Raw genomic sequence first — 18,631 nt, forward strand, 5'->3', positions numbered from 1 at the left:
ATTTGTCATTAATAACTGCCAATTCTTGTTGCTGTACATCCATTTTCTGCGAGATGTTAGTAATATCTTCTTCCATTGTTTCCTCCTTTTCTTCCAAAGATTCTAGTCTGGAGCCTAAATCTGAGATGTCTTGCTTTATTTCCGTAAGACTGTTTGTAACCGTATTTTGTAGTGTATCCATCTTCTCCCACATTTTCTCAAAGATTGTTGTTATATCTTGTTTGGAGACGAGATTTCTGATGTCACCTTTGGTAACAGGAGTACTACTGTCCCCCAGTGGTGTTGCTTCTATCTCTTCTTCCATCTCATCTTCAGTGACATCACCTCCTTTTTCTAACAGCTTTTCTCCTTTCTGGGGCTTAAAAAAAATGCTAGCTGTTGCAAGTTTATTTGTGGCACCCAGTTTGTTTTGTCTTCTAACTGACATGTTGTAGTGCTTGTATTGAGATCACACAATAAATGAATGCTTCCCAGTAAATACTACAGACAGTGACTGTGCTCTAATTTTATTTCAAGGCTGTTGTGGCACCTGAGTTCTAAAGTTGGTCCCTGCAGCAGAGTGTGGAGTGAGGGAGGGTTTCTAGAATTTGCTTTCTGGGGTTTTGTTAATGCTGTAGTTCCCCTTTTTCTTTTTATGATTGTAGTGAGTTGGGTAAACTGTGGCTTATAATCTGCAGGAACGTCTTCTATTTCTACCAACTAGCTGATATGTGTGGGGGTTTTTTTTTTTTGAAAAAAAAAGGACAGTCCCCTAGTGTTAGCGGGTCTTATTGTAGTTGAGTTTATCCTTAATTTATTCCCCGCTCTTCCCCACACATCTAACCCAGTCTGTTAATAAAGAAATTGCAAGAGATAGCTTTTTATTGCTGCTTCTGGGCTATTTTATGCAGCTCATATGTCCCTGTTAGCTCAGGCTCCCACGTGGCTAGGCCGTTATCATGCCGTCTTGTTAGAATGTACCTCCTCCTCCCCTCTTACCCTTATGGACTGAGTTGCTCATATCCCTTCATAACGGGTCACCCTTTAGATCATCTCCGGATGTTTATAGGGATTTCCAGGTACCCCTTTGAAGCGAAGTTCTGGCGGTGGTAAATAATTAGTCCGCCATGTTCCGGTAAACACCGGGTGTTGCGATGCCGTTGCAGCTCCTCATTAGCGCCGATTAAAACATCTTCCTCCAAAGGGGGTAGGTGTAGGTGCAGTCCGGTGGTATTTAGAGTCCACTCTGAGGGCTTCTGAATGTTTATACCTCCACTTTTGGGCTTAGTGCACACGGAGCAGTCAGATTATGCGTCCTCCATTATGCCTGCCTTGGCTCCGCCCCCTTCTAGCTTAAATTTAAATGCCACGATATCAGGTTCTGCCTGCTGAGAAATTTTTCCATAATCAGAAATTTCTCCCTCGGACAGACCCTCCCTCACTGCCAAATCAGATTGATGTGAGGGTATAACAGATAAATTATCGTCAGCGCCTGTTTGCTCATCCTCTGTATTTAAAACTGAGCAATCACGCTTTCTGGGAAATGCTGGCAGTTTGGATAAAAGATTTGCTATAGAATTATCCATTACTGCTGTTAATTGCTGCATAGTAACAAGCATTGGCGCGCTAGATGTACTAGGTATCGCCTGCGCGGGCAAAACTGGTGTTGACACAGAAGGAGAGGATGATGAACTATCCCCACTACCTTCATTTGAAGAATCATCTTGGGCAACCTCATTAAATGTGACACTACTGTCCTTACTTTGTTTGGACGCCATGGCACAATTTGTACATACATTTAAAGGGGGAACCACCTTGGCCTCCATACACACAGAACATATGCTATCTGAAGGTACAGACATGTTAGGCAGATTTAGGCAGGCTATTAATGCAATAAAAACGATTTTATACAAAACCGTTACTGTCTCTTTAAATAATAAAAAGAACACACTTTATTTCTGAATGTTCAAAAAACTATGAAGGAAATATCCGATTTTTATAAAATTTACACCCCAGTGTCTTAATGCTTTGAAAGTATTGCACACCAAATATGAAGTTTCTAGACCCTTAAATAAGCAAACCGGAGCTAATTGTTCAATTTAACCGGTTAAAATACACTACAGTCCCTGCCACAGACTTTGTTGCAGCTTTTACCTTCCTTAGGGGTTATTCACCACAGAAATAAGCCTTCCGGAGTCAGTTTCTCAGCCACAGGACCCTCTCACATGAAGCTGCATGCACTGCCTTTGGAAGTAACTGCGCAACTGAGGCGCGAAAATGAGGCCTCCTCCCTCTGCATACCAGAGTGAAGGGGCCTTTCTGACTAGATTAGGCGTCTAAACCAATGCCAGGCCTAATTAAAACGTTCCCAAAAGTGTTTCTAAGTTCATAAAAACACACCAAATGTCATAAGAATATGATATAAGCAAATCGATTTAGCCCACAATAGTGTCAACCAGTATAGAGCCCAATATATAAGCCTTTAATCTGTTACTCAGTCTAAGAAAATGGCTTACCGGTCCCATGAGGGAAAAACTGACAGTCTTCTAGCATTACTATGTGTTGTTAGAAAAGAGACTGGTCATACCTGAAGCAGATAAGTCTGCAAACTGTTACCCCCAACTGAAGTTCTCTGGTTTCAACAGTCCTGCGTGGTAACAGCAATGGATTCTAGTTACTGGTGCTAAAATCATACTCCTCTTTTAACAGAAATCTTCATCACTTTCTGTTGTAGAGTAAATAGTACAAACCGGCACTATTTTAAAATAACAAACTCTTGATAGAATAAATAAAACTACAACTAAACACCACATACTCTTTACCATCCCCGTGGAGATGCTACTTGTTCAGAGCAGGCAAAGAGAATGACTGGGGGACGGAGCCAGAGGGGGGGCTATATGGACAGCTTTTGCTGTGTGCCTCTTTGCCATTTCCTGTTAGGGAAGAGAATATTCCCACAAGTAAGGATGAAGCCGTGGACCGGACACACCAATGTAGGAGAAATACATTGAATGTATTCTCCTATGAGCAGAACATTGGAATGTGAAATATTTACAGTAAATACACAGCATAAATATGTTTTTTCATGTTTTCATCTACTTAACTGCAAAGGGCTCCAATGTACTTCTATATATATATGTGTGTACATACTGTATCTGTTTATATGTCTGTAAATACATATATACATACATATGTACACACATATAAACCTATATACATACATATAAATATTTAGACATGTATATGTATGTATCTCTATGTTAAAGCCCTTTGCAGACTTTTCTTTCAGACCTGAGACCTCATATCTTTAAAGGGACACTAAACCCAAATTGTTTTAATTATTCAGATAGAGCAGCAATTTTAAGCAACTTTCTAATTTACTTCTACTATCAATTTGTCTTCGTTCTCTTCCAATCTTTATTTAAAAAGCAGGAATTTAAAGCTTAGGTGTCAGCCCACTTTAGGTTCAACACCCTGGATAGCACTTGCCTATTGGTGGCTACATTTAGCAAACCAATAAGCAAGCGTAACCCAGGTCTGAACCAAAAATGGTCCGGCTCTTAAAGGGACATTCCAACCAAAATTGAAATACACATGGATGCATTTACATTTTGAATAGAAGCATTTTTGCAACATAGATGTATTAGCAAAAATACTGCTATTAAAAGCTATAGCGGTTTCAAAAGTGTATTTAAGTATGCTCTGTGCACCAGCATTTTAAACACAGCACTTGCTCTGAGAGACTAAGGTGCTTGTATCATCTGGTAATGACTCAATTTGTAAATTGCTGACATGATACAAGCCCCACTGCTGCTCTGAGCAGCTGCAATATTTAAAATGCTGGTGCACTGAGAATATCTAGCTATGCTTCACATGCACGTGCAGACAAAAATATTAACAGTAAAACAGTGATAACTTTTACTAAAAGCATTTTTGCCAATACATGTATATTGCAAATATGTTTCTTATCAAACAAGTAACTCATCTATGCGCATTTAAATTTTGACTGGAATGTTCCTTTAAGCTCTAAATTCCTGCTTTTAAAATAAAGATAGCAAGAGAACGAAGAAAAATTTATAATAGCAGTAATTTTGAAAGTTGCTTAAAATTGCTGCTCTGAGTCATTAAATAAAAAATTTGGGTTTAGTATCCCTTTAAGAACTTTTTTTGTGCAATATTTTGCTTTTAATCATTTTTATTAGATGGAGTTATAATGAGTAATTGTACTTTTAATGTATTTTTGATGTGTTTTGTAACACTTATTTATTTTGCGAAACAGTTAACCAGAGCTCCGATGATGCACTAACCCGGCTCGCGTTAAATTCAATTGCGCTCAAGCGATCACGTTTACTTTTCAACTTGTAATACGTGCGCTACATCCAACATACGCAAACACCAGCGATAAATCACTTGCGTGTAACTGTTAACATGCCACTTGTAATCTGACCCTAAATAGGTCCTGGGGAGAACACTGGTATGATGCTCCCAATTATTTTAGGGCAGAAAACAGGCTGCTATTCAATGATTTGTTTGTTAGATAAATAAAATTACCTTTGCTTCAAATAAAAATTATCTGTTTGTGGTTACCAAGGCCCTTAGTGACATATCACATTGTTTAGATGGAAGTTGATCTAAACGTTATTACTGCTTTATACAGTTATTAGCTAACAATCAGCTAGATTACAAGTTTTGAGCGCTATAGGGATTATAACGACCGCCACAAAAGCAGCATTATTTCACCTCCCTATAGCGCTGGTATTACAAGTTTTAAAAAAGCAGGTTGTGTGGGCGAAATGGTTGCGTTGAGCTCCATATCGCACCGAAAACAAGCGCTGCTTTGACCTGCTCGTGCACAATTTCCCCATAGACATCAATGGGGAGAGCCGGCAAAAAAAAAAGCCTAACACATGCGATCGTGGAATGAAAAGCTGCGTAACGCAGCCCCATTGATGTCTATGGGGAAATAAAAAGTTATGTTTAAACCTAACACCCTAACATAAACCCTGAGTCTAAACACCCCTAATCTGCTGCCCCCGACATCGCCGCCACCTACATACAGTTATTAACCCCTAATCTGCCGCCCCCAACATCGGTGCCACCTACATACAGTTATTAACCCCTAATCTGCCGCCCCCAACATCGCCACCACCTGCATAAAACTATTAACCCCTAATCTGCCGCTCACAAAGTCGCTGCCACTATACTAAAGTTATTAACCCCTAAACCTCTGGCCTCCTACATCACTAACACTAAATAAATCCATTAACCCCTAAACCTAACGTAACCCTAAGCCTAACATCCCCTAACTTTAAAATATTTAAAATCCAGCTAAACTAAAGTTAAAATTATTAAAGGAACACTGAACCCAAATTATTTCTTCCGTGATTCAGATAGAGCATGAAATTTTAAGCAACTTTCTAATTTACTCCTATTATCAAATTTTCTTTATTCTCTTGGTATCTTTATTTTAAATGCAAGAATGTAAGTTTAGATGCCGGCCCATTTTTGGTGAACAACCTGGGTTGTCCTTGCTGATTGGTGGATTAATTCATCGACCAATAAAAAAAGAGCTATCCAGAGTTCTGAACCCAAAAAAAAGCTTAGATGCCTTCTTTTTCAAATAAAAATAGCAAGAGAATGAAGAAAAATTGATAATAGGAGTAAATTAGAAAGTTGCTTAAAAATTGCATGATCTATCTAAATCACAAAAGAAAAAAATTGGGTTCAGTGTCCTATTTAAAACTAAATACATACTTACCTGTGAAATAAAACCTAAGCTTGCTACAATATAACTAATAGTTATATTGTAGCTAGCTTAGGTTTTATTTTTATTTCACAGGTAAGTTTGTATTTATTTTAACTAGGTAGACTAGTTAGTAAATAGTTATTAACTATTTACTAACTACCTAGTTAAAATAAATACAAACTTACCTGTGAAATAAAAAACCTAACCTCCTTACACTAAAACCTAACATTACAAAAAACACTAAAATTACTAAAAATAAAAATAACTAAAATAAATAAAAAACAAACACTAAATTACAAAAAATAAGAAACAAATTATAAAAAATAAAAAAGAATTACACCTAATCTAATAGCCCTATCAAAATAAAAAGCACCCCCAAAAATAAAAAAAAACCTAGCCTACAATAAACTACCAATGGCCCTTAAAAGGGCCTTTTGCGGGGCATTGCCCCAGAGATAACAGCTCTTTTACCTGTAAAAAAAATAGAAACACCCCCCCAACAGTAAAACCCACCACCCCCACAACCAACCCCCCCAAATAAAATAACTATCTAAAAAAAACTAAGCTCCCCATTGCCCTGAAAAGGGCATTTGGATGGGCATTGCCCTTAAAAGGGCATTTAGCTCTTTTACATGCCCAGACCCTAAACTAAAAATAAAACCCACCAAAAAAACCTTAAAAAAACCTAACGCTAACCCCCGACAATCCACTTACAGTTCTTGAAGTCCCGCTTGAAGGATCCATCCAGCCGGCGAAGTCATCATCCATGCGGCAAGAAGTCTTCTTCCAGACAGCATCTTCTATCTTCATCCATCCGGCGCGCAGCGGGTCCATCCTGAAGACATACGGTCTCCGCCATACACTGGAACTTCAATGCAAGTGACGTCATCCAAGATGGCATCCCTTGCATTCCTATTGGCTGAAAGATTTCAATCAGTGAATAGGATTGAACTCTCATCCTATTGGCTGTTCCAAACAGCTAATAGAATGAGAGCTCAATCCTACTGGCTGATTGGAACAGCCAATAGGATGAGAGCTCAATCCTATTGGCTGATTGGAACAGCTAATAGGATTTTAGCAACTCTAATCCTATTGGCTGATTGAAATCTTTCAGCCAATAGGAATGCAAGGGACGCCATCTTGGATGACGTCACTTGCATTGAAGTTCCAGTGTACGGCGGAGACCGTAGGAAGAGGATGCTCCGCACCGGATGTCTTCAGGATGGACCCGCTCCGCGCCGTCTGGATGAAGACTTCTTGCAGCCTGGATGATGACTTCGCCGGCTGGATGGATCCTTCAAGCGGGACTTCAAGTATTGTAAGTGGATCGTTGGGGGTTAGTGTTAGGGTTTTTTGGGTGGGTTTTATATTTAGTTTAGGGTCTGGGCATGTAAAAGAGCTAAATGCCCTTTTAAGGGCAATGCCCATACAAATGCCCTTTTCAGGGCAATGGGGAGCTTAGGTTTTTTTAGATAGTTATTTTATTTGGGGGGGTTGGTTGTGGGGGTGGTGGGTTTTACTGTATGGGGGTATTTTTTTTTTACAGGTAAAAGAGCTGTTATCTTTGGGGCAATGCCCCACAAAAAAGCCCTTTTAAGGGCCATTGGTAGTTTATTGTAAGTTAGGTTTTTTTTTTATTTGTGTTGGCTTTTTTATTTTGATAGGGCTATTAGATAAGATGTAATTCTTTTTTATTTTTGATAATTTGTTTCTTATTTTTCGTAATTTAGTGTTTTTTGTTTTTTTTTATTTAGGTATTTTTTTTTTTAATGTGTAGTTTAGTTTAATTTAATTGGTAGTTAGTTTAATTGTAGTTTAATAATTATCTTAGTTTAATTGTTAGTTTAAAATTAATTTATTTAATTTGACAGGTAAGTTTTAATTTAAGATAGGGAAATTGTAATTTTAATATAAAGTTAGGGGGTCATTAGGTTTAGGGGTTAATAGTTTATTGTAGTATATTTCGTTGTGGGGGGCTTGTGGTTTAGGGATTAATAGGTTTATTATAGCGGCAGTGTGGGCGGACGGCAGATTAGGGGTTAATAATATTTAAATAGTGTTTTTGATGCGGGAGGGCGGCAGTTTAGGGGTTAATAACTTTATTATAGTGGTGATGATGTCGGGGAGCGGCGGAATAGGGGTTAATACATTTTAATAGTGGCGGCGATGTCGGGATCGGCAGATTAGGGGTTAATACATTTATTATAGTGTTTGCAATGCGGGAGGGCCTCGGTTTAAGGGTTAATAGGTAGTTTATGGGTGTTAGTGTACTTTGTAACACTTTAGTTATGAGTTTTATGTTACAGCTTTGTAGCGTAAAACTCATAACTGCTGACTTTAGATGGCGTTACGGATCTTGTGGTTATAGAGTGTACCGCTCACTTTTTGGCCTCCCAGGCAAACTCATAATACCGGTGCTATGGGACTCCCATTTAAAAGTGCGGTACTGACGTTGCGCGACAGTCTAAAAGGTCTGCGGTACAGCTATACTGACAAGACTCGTAAAAGCAGCGTTAGAGAAAATGAAGCGTTTTGGGTCACTGCTTTTTCACTCATAACGCCAAACTCGTTAGTACCAGTACAAGCTGTTTTTAGAGTTTAGTTATGAATAACAATTATATTATGTGCAGCCGAACTAATTGGTTTATGTAAATCTTTTATGTAATACATAGGCACTTACTGTTTTTTTCTTTCAAACTCTTGAAGCCTTTTCTGATGGATCATAAACTTAGTAACATCTCCACCTTGTGCAACTATTGCCTCTTTTTCCAACATTTCTTTCTTCTTTGCAGTTTCCATTTTTGCTTTATTCCGAGCCTCAATAACACTTAGGTTTTCCTAAAGAAGGACAAAGAACATTGACATGAAGCCTAGGACAAGTGATTGGCTAAAAATGTTTTCAATTTTCAAACGTGTTTCCTACACTTAATAAGATGAACTGAGACGTTCCAAGCCATCACAATAGGTTAGGTGATTTTTTTGCAGCACTTTTCTAATGTCTATTTAAAGGGACAGTAAAGTCAAAATGTAATTTTCATAATTCAGACAGATCATGCAATTTTAAACAACTTTCCATTTTACCGCTATTATCAATTTTGCGTAGTTCTCTTGGTATCCTTTGTTAAAGAGTAATCCTAGGTGAGCTCAGGAGCGTGCACGTGTCCTTAGCCATTTGGCAACAGTGCTTGCATGAATGCCTTAAAGTTTCTTAAACAATGTTATACAAAGTTGCACACTCTGATGCCATAGAGTGTCTTTAGCGTTCCATGGCAGCTGTATTTGGAACTATGTGTAACATTACTATAAACATTGTTGCAAACACTGCTGCCAGAAGGAATACATATGCACTTTGCTGAGCTCACCTAGGATTACTTTTTAACAAAGGATACCAAGAGAACTAAGCAATGATCCAATAGTTGAAATCTGTTCAAAGTCTTTTCAAGCATAAGTTATTTTTCAGGCAATGCAGGGATATGTAGACAGCATGTACAGTATAGCAACAATCTCCACTTATTTAGTTTGCCAATGATACACGTATAATGATTGAAAGTGCTGCCGGATCTGGGATAGGGGTATCAATTACCTTGAGAGTGCGACCAACCTTCAGGGCAAGACTTCTCTACTCGGTGTTACGTCGACCGGTGTCTTTGCCGGGTATGTATATCACCTGAGTTAGTGTCCGGGTCGTTCTCAGTTTCAGTCACCCCTCTCTTCCAACCTCGATCCGTTGGCGTGTGACGTAGTCGGCTCCGTGTGCTCGAAGTAGTCACGTGTCCGGATGTAAGCCAATCAGCTGGAGTCTCCCACGCTGTCAATCCTTTGGCGGCTTGTTTGGTGTCTTTAGGTTAAAGTCCAGGGAACAAAAGTACAGATCTACCTGTCTTTTAGGTTAAAGTCCAGGGAACAAAAGTACACATTTATGTGTACTTTTGTTCCCTGGACTTTAACCTAAAGACACCAGAGTGCTCTGCGATCGGCTTATTTTCAAACAAGCCGCCAAAGGATTGACAGCGTGGGAGACTCCAGCTGATTGGCTTACATCCGGACACGTGACTACTCCGAGCACACGGAGCCGACTACGTCACACGCCAACGGATCGAGGTTGGAAGAGAGGGGTGACAGAAACTGAGAACGACCCGGACACTAGCTCAGGTGATATACATACCCGGCAAAGACACCGGTCAACGTAACACCGAGTAGAGAAGTCTTGCCCTGAAGGTTGGTCGCACTCTCAAGGTAATTGATACCCCTATCCCAGATCTGGCAGCACTTTCAATCATTATACGTGTATCATTGGCAAACTAAATAAGTGGAGATTGTTGCTATACTGTACATGCTGTCTACATATCCCTGCATTGCCTGAAAAATAACTTATGCTTGAAAAGACTTTGAACAGATTTCAGCTATTGTATCATTCTTTTTTATAAACGTATCATTCTAACACTTGAACGGATTTTTAAATAACCCCATTTTTAAACCATTTTTAAACCACCGGTAGTATAGCATTTTGTGTGAATATATGAATTGGTTTGGTTCATTAAATTATTGTATTTTACCTTGATTTTGTCTAATGCATCTATTTTAACCATTTGCTTATTGGAAATTAACTCATTTTCTATATATTGAACTTTTGAGATACCGTGCTTGTTTTTTAGCGCCACATCCATCTTTCTTCATAAGGAACAAACCTCAGTACAATATATATGGGCATCTTTCAAAGCTTACTTTAGAGGCTTATGTATTAAGCGGACAGCCCAAATAAAGAAAAAACAAGGAAAACCACTAGCTGAATTAACATGCTTATATAGATTATTATCCTTAACGCAAAAAGTAAACCCTACCTTACAAGGAGTAAAAGAGCATAAAAGCTCAACTCAGAAATCTTGAACTCATCAGAACACAAAATTTACTTAGTAAATGTCGACAGATTTATTATTATCACAGCAATAAGGCAGATTCTCTTCTGGTGGCTAAACTTAGACATAGACAGGCACAACGTTCAATCCCTATGATTAAGCATAAGGGACAAGTGGCGATCTCCCCCAAAGACATTGGAGACTCGTTTGGCTCCTTTTATACTACCCTTTACAACTTAAAACGAGTCACCTTCTAATATAACTACGGCCGAGGAGATGCGCAAATATTTAAAGTCCCTTCATCATTCCAACATTAAATAAAGATAGGATAGAACAATTGCAGCTCCCGATAGCAATAGAGGAACTCAAAGAAGCAATTCTGCAACTTAAAAGAGAGAAAGCTCCTGGCCCAGATGGATATACAGGCAAGTTTTATAGGACCTTTTCTGAGACTCTAAGCCCCTTGCTGTTGAGGACGTTTAATGACTTTGCCCTAAAGGGCGTCTGTCTTAAAGAGTTCCTCGAAGCTGAGATCATTACCATACTCAAGCCAGGCAAGGACCCCCAATTTTGTCAGAATTATAGACCTATATCTCTTATCAACACAGACATTAAGTTATATTCAAAAACTTTGGCCAATCGTCTATCAGGAGTTTTGGCTGCGCTAATTCATAAAGATCAGGTAGGCTTTGTGCCTGGAAGAGAGGGGCCAGATAATACCCAACGCCTTTCCTCTATATTATTTGAAGCCAAAAGAATAGGGACCCCCCTCCTGGCTCTATCCCTGGATGATGAAAAGGCGTTTGACAGGGTCAGGTGGGACTATCTCTGGGAGGTCCTGAAAATATTTGACATTCCATTCCTATTCATATCTGCTACCCGTGCATTGTATTCCCAACCCTCGGCTAGAGTCAGTGGGGTAGGTTTAATCTCTGCCCCTTTTAATATACTAAATGGTACCAGACAGGGGGGCACTTTATCTCCGTTATTGTTCGCATTAGCGATAGAACCTTTAGCACAGATGATTAGGCTAAACCCGCACATTTCAGGAATGCAGTTTGGAAATACTCAACATAAAATAGCGCTGTTTGCGGATGACGTAATGCTATTGCTTAAATCTCCCTCACAATCCATGCCAGTAGTATTTGAATGTATAGAGAACTTTGGTAAATGCAGCTTTTATAAACTTAACTACACAAAAACTGAAGTTCTTCATATGAATATCCCACAGCAGGAACTGTCAGTTCTTAAAAATAAAATATCCTTTCCAATGGTCTCCAACCTCTATTAAACATTTGGGTGTACACTTAAGCCCGAATCTTCACTTATTGATCTCTAAAACCTTCACTGAACGTATCCCAGAATTTAGAAAAATTTTAGAGGGGTGGGAGTTTAAAGAATTCTCATGGACGGGCAGAATAGCAGCGATCAAAATGTTGCTTCTCCCTAAGCAAGTTATGCAAAAGACGTTCCTTATGAGAAGAAGGATTAGGACAAAAAGAAGGAACAACTATTTCCTGATTAATGTTTCGATCCAACACCATCTTAGGGAGAAACCCCAATTTAGTATGAAGACCCGCCTTATCTGCAAGAAAGATAAGGTACAGAGAATCACACTGCAGAGCTGAAAGCTCAGAAACTCTGCGAGCGGAAGAAATAGCCAGGAGAAACAAAACCTTCCAAGATAACAATTTTATATCAACAACATGCATCTGCTCAAACGGAGCCTGCTGCAAATCTTTAAGAACTAGATTAAGGCTCCAAGGAGGAGAAACAGGTTTAAACACAGGCCTGATTCTGATCAGGGCCTGTACAAAAGCTTGAACATCTGGTAAGTCTGCCAGACGTTTGTGCAAAAGGATAGAAAGTGCAGAAATCTTACCTTTCAAAGTACTGAATGACAAACCTTTCTCCAGGTCATCCTGAAGAAAAGATCAAATTTGGGTAATCTTCACCCGACTCCAGGAAAAACCCTTAGATTTGCACCAATAAAGATATTTATGCCATACCTTAAAGGTAAATCTTGCGAGTAACAGGTTTGCGAGCCTGAAGCATAGTATCAATGACCGCTTCAGAAAAACCACGTCTAGACAGAACTAGACGTTCAATCTCCAAGCAGTCAGCTTCAGAGAACCCAGATTTGGATGGAGGAAAGGACCCTGAATTAGAAGGTCCTTCCTCAGAGGTAATCTCCAAGGAGGTAGAGATGACATCCTTAGGAAGCAAGTGCCCTGAGACAGATGTTCCTGTGAAATCCACCACGAAAGATATTCTCTTGTTAGGGAAAGTCCAGATTTATCCTCTGCGATAAATCTGAATGGTCTCTGTTCTATTGATGGAGCATGCAAAGCTGCAGTGGTGGCAGATGGAATCAAGCAAAAGTAATGATGTCCATGGAAGCCACCATCAGACCAATCACCTCCATGTATTGAGCCACTGTTGGATGAAAGGCAGGCAGCAAGAAGTTTAGATTTTCTGACATCCGTCAGGAAAATCTTCATGGACAAGGTGTCTATGATTGTTCCTAGGAAACACACTCTTGTAGACGGAACTAGAGAACTCTTTTCCAGATTCACATTCCACCCGTGGGAACGTAGAAAAGACAACAACATCTCCGTATGAGATTCTGCTAGTTGAAAAGATGACGCCTGAACTAAGATGTCTTCTAGATAAGGTGCCACTGCAATTCCCTGGGATCTGATCAATGCCAAAAGTGCTCCCAGGACCTTTGTGAATATTCTGGGAGCCGTGGCAAGACCAAATTGAAGGGCAAAAAACTGGAAATGCTTCTCCAGAAAGGCAAATCTTAGAAACTGGTGATGATCCCTGTGAATGGGAACATGTAAGTAGGCGTCCTTCAGGTCTATGGTCGTCATGAACTGACCTTCCTGAACCAATTAAAGAATGGATCGAATAGTCTCCATCTTGAAGGACGGAACGCTGAGGAATTTGTTGAGGCACTTTAGATCTAGGAAGGGACGAAAAGTTCCCTCCTTTCTGGGAACCACAAATAGATTTGAATAGAGACCTAGACACTGTTCCTCTAGAGGGACTGGTACAATAACTCCCAGAGAGGATAGGTCCCTTACACAATTTAAGAAGGCCTCGCTCTTTTCTCCAGGCCATCCTGTTTGAGGAAAGACGTGACAGGAAAAATCTGCCCCTTGGAAGGTAAGACTTGAATCCTATCTTGTAACCCTGGGATACTATGTCCACAGCCCACGGATCTGGGACATAGCAAATCCAAACCTGTCGAAAAAGAGAAAAACCTGCCCCCCACCCACTTGATCCAAATTTTGGATCGGGAGCATGCCCTTCATGCTGATTTAGAGTAAGCAGAAAGTTTTTTGTTTCAGGGCTGGCTGGATTTCCAGGAGGACCTGGATTGGTCTGGATTTCTGTCGGCCCTTAGTTTGACTCTACTTGTCCTGAGATAGGAAAGAACCCCTTTCCACCAGAAATTTTGGAAAAATAACCGCCAGACCAAGACCTAAACCAGAGAGCTCTATGAGATAGAACTGCAATGCTGGAGAACTTGGCTCCAGTCTAACCACCTGCATATGGGCAACACAGGCCAGCTTTAGCACCTTTAACCTATCCTGGATTTCTTCTATAGTAGTTGCCATTCCTGATGAATATACGTCTTTTAAGTAAGCCTCTAGCTACTTATCCATGTGATCCATAAATTAAGTACTATCCACAATAGGTAAAGTGGGTCACAAGGCAAGAGTAGAGATAGCTCCCTCTACCTTATGGACAGAGCGCCATAAGTCACGCACAGTTTCCGCCACAGGAAAAATCTCTTAAAAACAGGGGATTTTTGAAAAAGGAATTCCTGGTTTATCCCTAACATCAAACACTCTGTTAAATTTATTAGACCTCTTTGGGACCTCAGCAACAGTATAGTCTGAGCCATCCAAAGTAGCAATTACCTCCGTCAATAGAATACGAAGGTGCTCCAGCTTCAATCTAAAATTAACATCCTGTGAATTTAACGCATTAGGACTTGCGGCTCCATCTACAGGCACAGAGACCAAATTTTCCCATCAGAATCTGCCTAGGAATTAACTTCTTCAGATAACTGAGAAAGAGCGACTAACGCAGACTTAGAAGAGGGAGAACTCTTGGTATGAGTAAATCTTAGATTATCTCTTCCTCCTTCCAGATAAAGGGAATGTAGATAATGCTGCAGACACTGTAGTAAAAAAATTGGGCAGCAAAATCATTAAGCAAATATATACCTCCAGGAACCTCTGAGAGGAACCGCGGGGTACTGCTTGTGACGTAGACACATTTTTGGGACATTTGAGGAGAAAAATAAGGCATGGTCTAGGACAACATTGTCCTGAAAGATAACTGGCTCAGAAAAAGTATTCTTGTCCCGGCACAAGGAGGACTTATTTAAGCAAGTGGGACAAAATTGCGCATGAGGAACAATAGGAACCTCCAAACAAAAAAGAGATAGAAAAACATCAAACACTCTGTATCACTGTTAGAAGGTAAATCAGTCTAATAGTCCATATGAAAAATAAAGGAAATACCCCTTTTATAAAAAGACAGAGTTCATTATAAATCCTGTCTTAATAAAAAATATAAACTATACACTACTTGCACTATACAAAACTTGCACTTTTATACCTTAATACTGCGGTAACTTACTTACCCGGAGATTATTCCACTAGAAAGCTCATAAACTCCCCACCGGAACAAACACCTGCAGTCACTAAGCAGATTTCACCGACGATCGTGATCATCAAGGAAGACTGAGAAACAGATCCCCACAGTCTATTAGACTTTGGCTGACATAAGAGCCACTACACTCTGCTCTCTGAAAACGCTTTGTCATGACAGGAGCAGAAGTGAAGGGTCACAGGAGCGCCAATATTTTAAAAGTACACCATTAACAGAAAAAAAATGGTGCGAAAATGCGCAACTCCTCCGTGACTCCTAAAGTGAAAGTATGAACGATCAGTCCGGTCTTAGTTTAACCTGACAAAAACATATTAGCCCTTGGCTGAGATAACCATCCACTGATACACAGACCCCACTCAAGAGATAGGAGACTGCACTCCTATAATAAAAAAGGAAACCGTTGTTCCCTATGCCAGTCCAGCCTCCTCCTCAAATAAGGAATTAACTCCTTAAGTCCCTGAATGCTTTTCACTGGCTATTCCATTAAAGTTAGTCTTCACTGCCCATAATATCCCTGAGATGTGTCTATTGAATGGGATAGGTACTAATCCCCACCAGGGATCCTTGACCTTAACATCTTTAAGTGCTGTCCTCCCACCAGGAAGGAAAAACGGCACTTACCTGTTCAGTATTAGGGCAGGAGCACTTCTAGGTGTGATAAATTACCATATCTATCAGGGACCTGTAGAAAAAGAAAATACAGAGTAACCAACCCTGGTTTTCTCTAACGGGGTATCATTAATGTTAGAAATAAAGCAAAGACAACTTTGCCACTTTCTAACTGCTAAAAGCCACCATTACTCTTACTAAAGAGATTGACATGGACACAAACTCCAATCCTTGCTTGCAGGGAAAAGTACCCATAAAAGGATTAAATATCTTCAGACACCAACTTTGCACATCCTCCATTGACAGAGGCAAAGAGAATGACTGGGGATTATGGGTAATGGAAGTTACACTTAACAACTTTGCTGGGGTGCTCTTTGCCTCCTCCTGCTTGGCCAGGGGTTGAATATCCCACTAATAATTGGAATGACGTCATAGACTCTCCATGTCATAGGAAAGAAAAAGGCTCTATTTCTGTTTAAACGTAGTGATGGCAAAAAGGCTAAAAATGCTCTGGTCTTTTAGGGAAGTCTTAGTCTGAAATGCACGGTCCCTAAGGGATTAATATTGTTTTTTTAATACAACCCATATCCCGACTCATCTAAAATGTCTTCACAGAGTATCTGGAGGGCAAGTAAGCCCTTTTTTCTTTTCTTTTTTTTTATCAAAATTTGTTCCAAAGTCTAATCAAACATTCAGACATATGAAAAAACGATTCTCACACATCTGTATTTAAGGTCATAAAAATCACAATCACTTACCTAATGTATTTGTTGTATTGGATATATTGGAAATACACAATCATAAAGGGCGAGATTACAAGTGGCACGCTAAAAAACATTTTCGCTCACTAACTGAGCTCAAAGTAAAAAAAAACCCAGAATTTATGCTTACCTGATAAATTACTTTCTCCAACGGTGTGTCCGGTCCACGGCGTCATCCATTACTTGTGGGAAATATTCTCCCCCACAGGGAAAGGCAAGGAGAGCACACAGCAAGAGCTGTCCATATAGCTCCCCCTCTGGCTCCGCCCCCCAGTCATTCGACCGACGGTTAGGAGAAAAAGGAGAAACTATAGGGTGCCGTGGTGACTGTAGTGTATAAAGAAAAAAAATTTCAACCTGATTAGGAAAACCAGGGCAGGCCGTGGACCGGACACACCGTTGGAGAAAGTAATTTATCAGGTAAGCATAAATTCTGTTTTCTCCAACATTGGTGTGTCCGGTCCACGGCGTCATCCATTACTTGTGGGAACCAATACCAAAGCTTTAGGACACGGATGAAGGGAGGGAGCAAATCAGGTTACCTAAATGGAAGGCACCACGGCTTGCAAAACCTTTCTCCCAAAAATAGCCTCCGAAGAAGCATAAGTATCAAATTTGTAGAATTTGGCAAAAGTGTGCAGAGAAGACCAAGTCGCTGCCTTACATATCTGATCAACAGAAGCCTCGTTCTTGTAGGCCCATGTGGAAGCCACAGCCCTGGTAGAGTGAGCTGTGATTCGGTCAGGAAGCTGCCGTCCGGCAGTCTCATAAGCCAATCGGATAATGCTTTTCAGCCAGAAAGAGAGAGAGGTAGCAGTGGCTTTGTGACCTCTCCTCTTACCAGAGTAAACGACAAACAAAGATGAGGTTTGTCTAAAATCTTTTGTTGCTTCTAAATAGAACTTTAAAGCACGAACAACATCTAAATTGTGTAATAAACGTTCCTTCTTTGAAACTGGATTCGGACACAGAGAAGGAACAACTATTTCCTGGTTAATATTCTTGTTGGAAACAACTTTTGGAAGAAAACCAGACTTAGTACACAAAACAACCTTATCTGAATGGAAAACCAGATAGGGTGGATTACACTGCAAAGCAGATAATTCAGAAACTACAACTAACACCACAAACTCCTCGCCATCCCCGTGGAGATGCTACTTGTTCAGAGCGGCAAGGAGAATGACTGGGGGGCGGAGCCAGAGGGGGAGCTATATGGACAGCTCTTGCTGTGTGCTCTCCTTGCCTTTCCCTGTGGGGGAGAATATTTCCCACAAGTAATGGATGACACCGTGGACCGGACACACCAATGTTGGAGAAATAGTATTTATATTTAAACAAATTATTTTGTTTTTTTACTATTTAAACTTTAAAGGGGTAAAACAATAGTTAAAATTGAGCACCCAGGTGCAATGCCAGTGATCCAATCAATAGCATTACATTTTTTTATATTCACCAATCACAGATTGTATCCTGCTCAGGAATGGCAAGCGAGTGTGCAGAGCAGTGTTAATTTCGTCTACTAAAACTAGACTAAAATGAGCATAAAACTAAAGAAATTCTGGTGATTTAAAAATGGCTAAAAACTAAAATGGCATTTTAGTCAAAAGACTATGACTAAAATTAAATCAAACAAAATCAAAATTTGCTGTCAAAATAAACACTTTATTCGAGGTGTTATAATCAATCCATATCTAATTACTGCTCTTTTGTATAAAAAAAAAAAAAAAAAAAAAAAAGAAAGGCTATCTTCTTGTTTATTTACATAACTTGGTTTTATTTCATTTTAAGATAAAGACATGGTATATACCACAACAGTTAAATCTGTATTGCATGTTCAAACATTAATACCAATGAGTTTGGAAGTTCTAGAGCAGTGTTAATTTAGTTGCTGAAAATGTTTCGAATCTGTAAACAATCAATTGATTCTTCCTATAGAAATAAGAATAACCCACGAGTATGGGTTTAAGTTATGCTGTGCCTGTGCTAGC

At 39.7% G+C, this 18,631-nt stretch overlaps 1 protein-coding gene across 1 annotated transcript in view; it reads right to left on the reverse strand.

The window, feature by feature from the left end:
• Window positions 1-18,631, reverse strand: part of CFAP74 (cilia and flagella associated protein 74) — a 331,535-nt gene that overhangs the window by 234,430 nt on the left and 78,474 nt on the right. The window contains 1 exon segment of the mRNA XM_053690359.1: window positions 8,406-8,563. Within this exon segment, the coding sequence (XP_053546334.1) occupies window positions 8,406-8,563 (158 nt within the window).

This window comes from Bombina bombina, chromosome 8 (assembly GCF_027579735.1).
Source record: "Bombina bombina isolate aBomBom1 chromosome 8, aBomBom1.pri, whole genome shotgun sequence".
NCBI lineage: Eukaryota > Metazoa > Chordata > Amphibia > Anura > Bombinatoridae > Bombina > Bombina bombina.